Genomic DNA, 6,707 nt, shown 5'->3' on the forward strand with positions numbered 1-6,707 from the left:
AAAGTTTGCACCTTAAAATTTAATATGTGAATGTTTTTTGAGTATTAGGGTGTAAATTCGGGGCAAAGGGAGTATTGATTTATGGTTACTCATTAATACTATAGGTTCACTAGAACTTTAATAAAAAAGATAACTTAATTTTGTGTGGTGAGCATTGTTTAAAGTACTCATAAAAAACAATTGTTTATATATTACTCATTAAATTTAACTTTTATTTGTGTAATAACTATTAAAAATTATTAAAAAATATATATATATATATATATATATATATATATAAATATATATAATTAGAGTGAATATAATTGAGTTTATTCATCATCATTATCATCCTACCCATTGTATTTCGCTCATAGAAAAACTATGGACAAAGTCTGGGGAGGAAAGGACGGCGACAACTCATACCTATACAGGAGAGCGCTGCTAAAAGAGTCCTCCGGCTCAAGAAAGATAAAGAGAAGTAGTTATACAGGAAAGATAAAATAAAAGTTTATAAATACCTACTCCTACTAAAAATCATAAAAACCGACAAATGTAAGATAAATTTAATTTATCACTCACTTATTAATACTAAATTCATTTTCTTTTATTGAAATACATTTTCTCTAAACTTATTTTTTTAAAAAAAGACATAATTCTTATAATTTCATGCTCCTCCAAATTTATTAGGCCTCAATTTAATTAGAACTTGAAATTGACAAATGTCAGTTATAATCCTCCCTTAACAATTTGGTCAATTGTAGTATTATAAGGTATTTGACCATTGACTCATAAATTATTTACACTTTATATTTAAATAACCCGATTCTTATTTGTCGCCACCCTTTTTATTTTAGGGAAATTATCAATGGTGCTTTTGTACTATTGAAAAATTACAATGGTACCCAACTGCATTTCAGTGGTACCCCCCAATTATATGGTAATTACAACCGTGACATTAATGATGAATATTCCGTTAACTGTCCGTTAACTTTTGAATGTAACCTAACCATGGTTAGTTTGTAATTGTTTAAATATGCAGCATCAATTCAAACACACGATCTTCTTCTTCTCTTTCCCATCTCCTCTTCCTTCTCTGCTTCCATGGCTGCTTCCTCAAGGATCTCATCAGTCTGCGGTAAGGTGTATTCGGGTAATACCAAAAGATGACATGGAAGCCCTAACGTTAATTCCATTGAAGTTGGTGATAGCTGGGTAAGGTTGAAGAAGTGTTGCTGTGACCCAACAAAATTCTATGATATTAGGGTTTCGGGTTCAATTAACAATCTGGGAAGAATGTACTACAAATGTATGTCGTGCCAAGCATTTGAATGGGGTTATGATGCTGATTTGAAGGAAAACATTGAGGAAGCTGCACCTGCAGAGGTACAAGGACCTGCTCCTGTAATGTTGAATGGCGAATAATTTAATGAACTCAAAGCTACTGTTGACGGGCTGTCCAAGAAGGTTGATAGCTTACTTAAGGTTCTGGTTTTCATGAAATTTGTTGTAATGTTCTACCTATTATTGGTTTTTCTTGCGACTGTAAAGTAAGATTGTAAGCGTTGTAATGGTTTCCTTATATGTAAGTTTAGGTATTGTGTTGGTTCTTACCTTGTAAAGGTAAGGTTGTATTTATCAAATCAAAAAATTTGGAATCAGATCAATTTGTAATTCGAAGTCGCTACTGTTCATCCATAATTTGCATACATAATTTGCATCCATAATCGACATTAATTTTACATCAGAGGTTTAATTTTACATAATTTTACATCTACTGTTCATCGATTAGTTATACAAAAAGAGGATCAACTGTTCATCCATTACATATACAAAATAGGATTAATGTATTGTTCATCCATATCAAGTCACAAGTTAAGTAATTACATTCACATAACACAGATAGTAATCATTTTGCTTTGCTCTTTCCCTTGCACTTCAAAGTTGAAGAAGATGCTGCTGCCTTCTGTTTTTTTGTTGGCCCTCCCTTGCAGCTGGACTTGTTGTGACCAAAATCCCCACACTTCCCACATTTAATTGTCTTGCTCCTCTTTGCCTTCCTCTCTTCATCATCACCTCTCTTTCGGTTCCTACAAGGCCTACCAACACCTCTTTTCAGCACAGGAGGTAGTATAGCAGGGTGTTCAGTTGGTGGCCACTTACCCTGGTCAGGGATAGGTTTAATGCTCTGATGATAGGTCAACTTATATTTCTCTACTGAATACCAATCATCAACCAAGGATTGTGGATCAAGACCTTCATGAAGTATCGCTCTCATTGCATGCCTACATGGTATCCCAGTGAGTTGCCAGACATTGCAATGGCATGTGCGTTGGTTTAAACTGACAGCCATAATTGATTTACCCTCCACCACCTCATACTCCCCTGGACTAGACATGAAAGCCCTGCATGACCTACTCTCATTGCATAATACTTGAACTCTCTTCGCAATATTTGGACACAGCCTCTCCCATTCTTCACACTTTTTCCTCCTTGTTGCTAACCTAACCATTGTTACTCTCCTAATTCCCTCTAACAAACTTAACACTGGCTTACACCTATCAGTTCCTAGGGTGGCATTGAAGCTTTCTACAAAATTTGTGGTGTTAACATCACACTTCAATTCAGGGTCAAACCTATGTTTTGTCCATCTCTCCTGTGGACCCAAATTAGCAAGCCATATCCTTGCAGCAGGGTTGTTTTTTTCGATCTCATTCATGGCCTTTGCAAATGTGTACGGTGAGAAGGCCCCACATGCTAGCCAATACAATTGCCATAACTTAGGCCCATGAAAAGACTTCTTCCAGTTGGCACTAAGGTGTCTGCAACAATACCTTCTTTGCACCTTAGGCCACAAATCAGTGAGAGCCTTGTCAATTCCCTGCATATGAAAACAACATATTAGGTTTAATAGATTATGCATAATCAATGAACTACCAAGTAATAAGTGTTGTTACCTTCTGTCTGTCAGATATTATGCACCAATTGTCGCCTCTTTTACTTGGTTCTAATACATGCTTAAGATGCCAAATGAAAAACTTCCAACTCTCTTCATCCTCACATGAGACAATACCCCATGCCACTGGAAACATTTCATTGTTGCCATCAAGGGCAATTGCAGATAACAAAACCCCACCATAATTACCCTTTAAATGAGCCCCATCCACTCCAATAACACTTCTACAACCAGAAAAAAGGCCCTCCAGAGATGCCTTGAATGATACAAAAATGCTCATAAACACTAGTGGTCTATCAGGATGTGTAGGGGGATACCAAGCACAATTTGCATATGAACCCTCGTTTGTTGATTTGATAACATCACAGTAAGATGGCAATGCACTGTATGATGTATCATGCCCACTATGAATGATACTCAAGGCCATATTCCTAACCCTATACAAGCTTGGTTGTGGCATCTCAACACCATATCTGGACCACAAGAGCTCATTTAAAGCCTAGCCTGGGATATCATTATTAGCCCTTATGTCCTCAAGTAAGGCATGGCATGCCCACTTCACTGTCACCATAGGGTTTTTGGTTTCTAACCCCAAGCATGTGTGTTCAGCATTTTGAATGCTCTTGATAGCCCAAGTGACACCATCAGGCAGCCTAGAAGCATGCAACCGCCACTGACATTTTGCTTCACTACAACTAATTGTGTATCTAAGTCTATCTGCTTTATCAACAATCACTGAAAAACCACATTGTATGCAATAATCCCTAATCACATCCCTCAAATGTTGCTTATCTGTAAACAATTGCCACTCCTTAATGACAATATTCCCAAAACCTTTGTCCTTGTACAACTCCCCATTCTTATACAACTTATTCAAATAATTATCAAAGTCATCACAGTCATCATCCCAAATTGGTGCTTCAAATGGATCAAAATAATCTGCATCAACATCCTCTACCTCAGCCTCTTTATCACTATCAACCAAAGACACAGTATCACTGTCAGAACTATGGTCTGACAGGGTTGGATTGAAAGATTCATCATCACTCTCACTGACCAATGATTTTGTACCAGATGTACCAGCAGCCTCCTTGTTCTGTTGCATCAATCTTACAGACTTTCTAATAACTGTCTTCTTAATTCCCTTTCTTCTCATAGTGGTCTTTGGGATTTTTTGTTTGGGGATTTGCTTAAGGTTTTCTTAGCAATGGTCTTTGGGGTTTTGTTTGGGGATTTGTTTAATGTTTTCTTTTGTGTCCTCTTTGATGGGGTCTTCTTTTGTGTTGTCTGTGCTCTAGAACCCTCTACATTAACTTCATCATTTGCTTCATCATTAAATTCATCACCTTGGTTTATCTCATTCAATAACTCAGCATTTTCAATGATAACATCATTGATGTTGCCAGGGGATGGTGGGTTTATCTCAACATGTCTTCTACTCCTTCTCAAAACAGGCAACTTGGGCCTAAACTCAGTCTTTGGTGGTTTCCAGCCCTTGGGCTTCAAAATCTGCAGTGGGGTTGGAATGGGGTACACTTCTATATCAATATCACTATCCATATCATCCTCAACAGCATGTTCCTCAACCATTACAGGTTCCTCCTCACAGGACACATCATCAGTAGGTTGTTTCTCAGGTGTTACAGGAGTTGGAATGGGGTCCACATCATTCTCAACACTCACCACAGGAGGCTCCTCATAAGGTTGACTTGGGGTTGGAATTATCAAAACAACATCATCATCATCTTCATCATCAAGTTCTGCAGGGATTTCATTGGACCTCACCTCTTTCTTCTGTGCATTTTGCTTTAAGGTTTCCCTAAGCCTCCTAGCATTATCTAACAGGGCATTAGGTTTAGAATCCCCTACATGGATGCAAATACTATCCTTGCCCATATTTCTACTAAACATCTCCAGCAATGATTTATCATCAACTAGTTCAACATGCTTCTTGTTGTATACATAGCTAAAACTGGGATGTTCAGGCGTCAAATGTTCCTCCCTCTCAGCCGTATCCCAATAATCAATAATCATGTCTAGCAAGTTAACTAGGTCGACATCATCAACAAAAACTTCTGTCTCTGTACCCTTGTACACAAATTTCAACACCACACTATCATCCATTTACAATCTGTTACCACAAAAAAAAAAAAAAAAAAAACAAAAACCACATCAATCATCCAACGCCAAACAAAATCAGAATTCAAAAAAGCCCTAAATTTTAGGGCTTTTCCGTTACAAAAACGACTCACATTGTCCTTTAAACCACAAAATTCAACAACAAAGCCTAAAGATCGAAACTTTTAGGACGACAAAATAAAAAAAAAGCGACATTTTACTTGAAATTTAGAGTCATAACTCAAACAACCGAACATCTTGCATGTACAGAAAAAAATGAGGAAAGAAAGAATAGGGAACTTACCAACGTCAACGAAAGCAGCAATGAGAAAGATGAAGCTTCAACAATGGCGTGATCAACGCAGGGAGATGATGATGAAGACAGAGTAAGCAAGTACGGGTTAGGAGGGAAAAGGAAGAGGGAAGCAAATGAATCACAAACAAACCATGGTTGGTTTTTAATGAAAGTTAACGGAAAATTAACCATTTAATGTCACGTTTTTAATTACCATATAATTGGGGGTACCACTGAAATGCAGTGCGGTACCATTGTAATTTTTCAATAGTGCAAGGGCACCATTGATAATTTCCCTTTATTTTATCGCCACCCCCTCTCCTAATGAAATTACGAATTTGCCCCTGAACTTTAAAAATTTACAAATATGCCATTGGAGTTAATAACTTTTCATTTTCATTTTTTTAAATTTTTTTTATTTTTATTTATATTATTATTGTTATTATTATTATTATTATTATTATTATTATTATTATTATTATTATTATTATTATTATTATTATCATTATTATTAAACCACAATAATAATAATAATAATAATAATAATAATAATAATAATAATAATAATAATAATAATAATAATAATAATAATAATAATAATAATAATAATAACAAAAATAATTATAATTATAATAACAATAATAATAAAAATTTTATAAAAAACAAAAATAAATTTTTAAAAAAAAAAAAAAAAGCAGTCGCACAAAACGTGCGACTCGAGTAGCACGTTCTGTGCGACTGGTTTTTTTTTTTTTTTTTTTAAAATTTTTTTTTTTAATTTCGACTTATAAAATTTCTTTTGTTTAATTAATTCATTTTTTAAGTTATTATTATTATAATTATAATTATTATTATTATTATTATTGTGGTTGTTATTATTATTATTATTAAATTATTATTTTGTTTTAATTATTATATTTAATTTATATTTTTAAATGTTATTATTATTATTATTATTATTATTATTATTATTACTATTGTGGTTGTTATTATTATTATTATTATTATTATTATTAAATTATTATTATTATTATTGTTATTATATTTTTTATTATTATTGTTATTATAAATATTATTATTATTATTATTATTATTAAACCACAATAATAATAATAATAATAATAATAATAACATTTAAAAATATAAATTAAATATAATAATTAAAATAAAAATAATAATTTAATAATAATAATAATAACAACCACAATAATAATAATAATAATAATAATAATAATAATAATAATAATAATAATAATAATAATAACTTAAAAAATGAATTAATTAAACAAAAGAAATTTTATAAGTCAAAATTCAAAAAAAAAAAAAAAAAACCAGTCGCACAGAACGTGCGACTCGACC

The 6,707-nt window shown here is 33.1% G+C and overlaps 1 protein-coding gene across 1 annotated transcript; it reads right to left on the bottom strand.

The window, feature by feature from the left end:
• Positions 1 to 1,888: 1,888 nt before the first annotated feature.
• LOC130798240 (uncharacterized) lies at positions 1,889 to 4,091 on the bottom strand. The gene is made up of 3 exons (XM_057661151.1): positions 3,526 to 4,091; positions 2,937 to 3,408; positions 1,889 to 2,860 (listed from the first exon to the last, which is right to left on the bottom strand). Exons 1-3 carry the CDS (start codon positions 4,089 to 4,091, stop codon positions 1,889 to 1,891), a joined length of 2,010 nt encoding a protein of 669 aa, XP_057517134.1.
• Between the last annotated feature and the right edge of the window lie 2,616 nt (positions 4,092 to 6,707).

This window comes from Amaranthus tricolor, chromosome 13 (assembly GCF_026212465.1).
Source record: "Amaranthus tricolor cultivar Red isolate AtriRed21 chromosome 13, ASM2621246v1, whole genome shotgun sequence".
Classification (NCBI taxonomy): Eukaryota; Viridiplantae; Streptophyta; class Magnoliopsida; order Caryophyllales; family Amaranthaceae; genus Amaranthus; species Amaranthus tricolor.

Coding starts and splice junctions, on each gene's coding strand:
- LOC130798240 (XM_057661151.1), bottom strand. CDS start 4,091: ATGAGAAGAAAGGGAATTAAGAAGACAGTTATTAGAAAGTCTGTAAGA. Junction 3,409..3,525: donor GCTGAACACACATGCTTGGG/GTTAGAAACCAA, acceptor CTTGTGGTCCAG/ATATGGTGTTGAGATGCCAC. Junction 2,861..2,936: donor TAATATCTGACAGACAGAAG/GTAACAACACTT, acceptor TTTCATATGCAG/GGAATTGACAAGGCTCTCAC.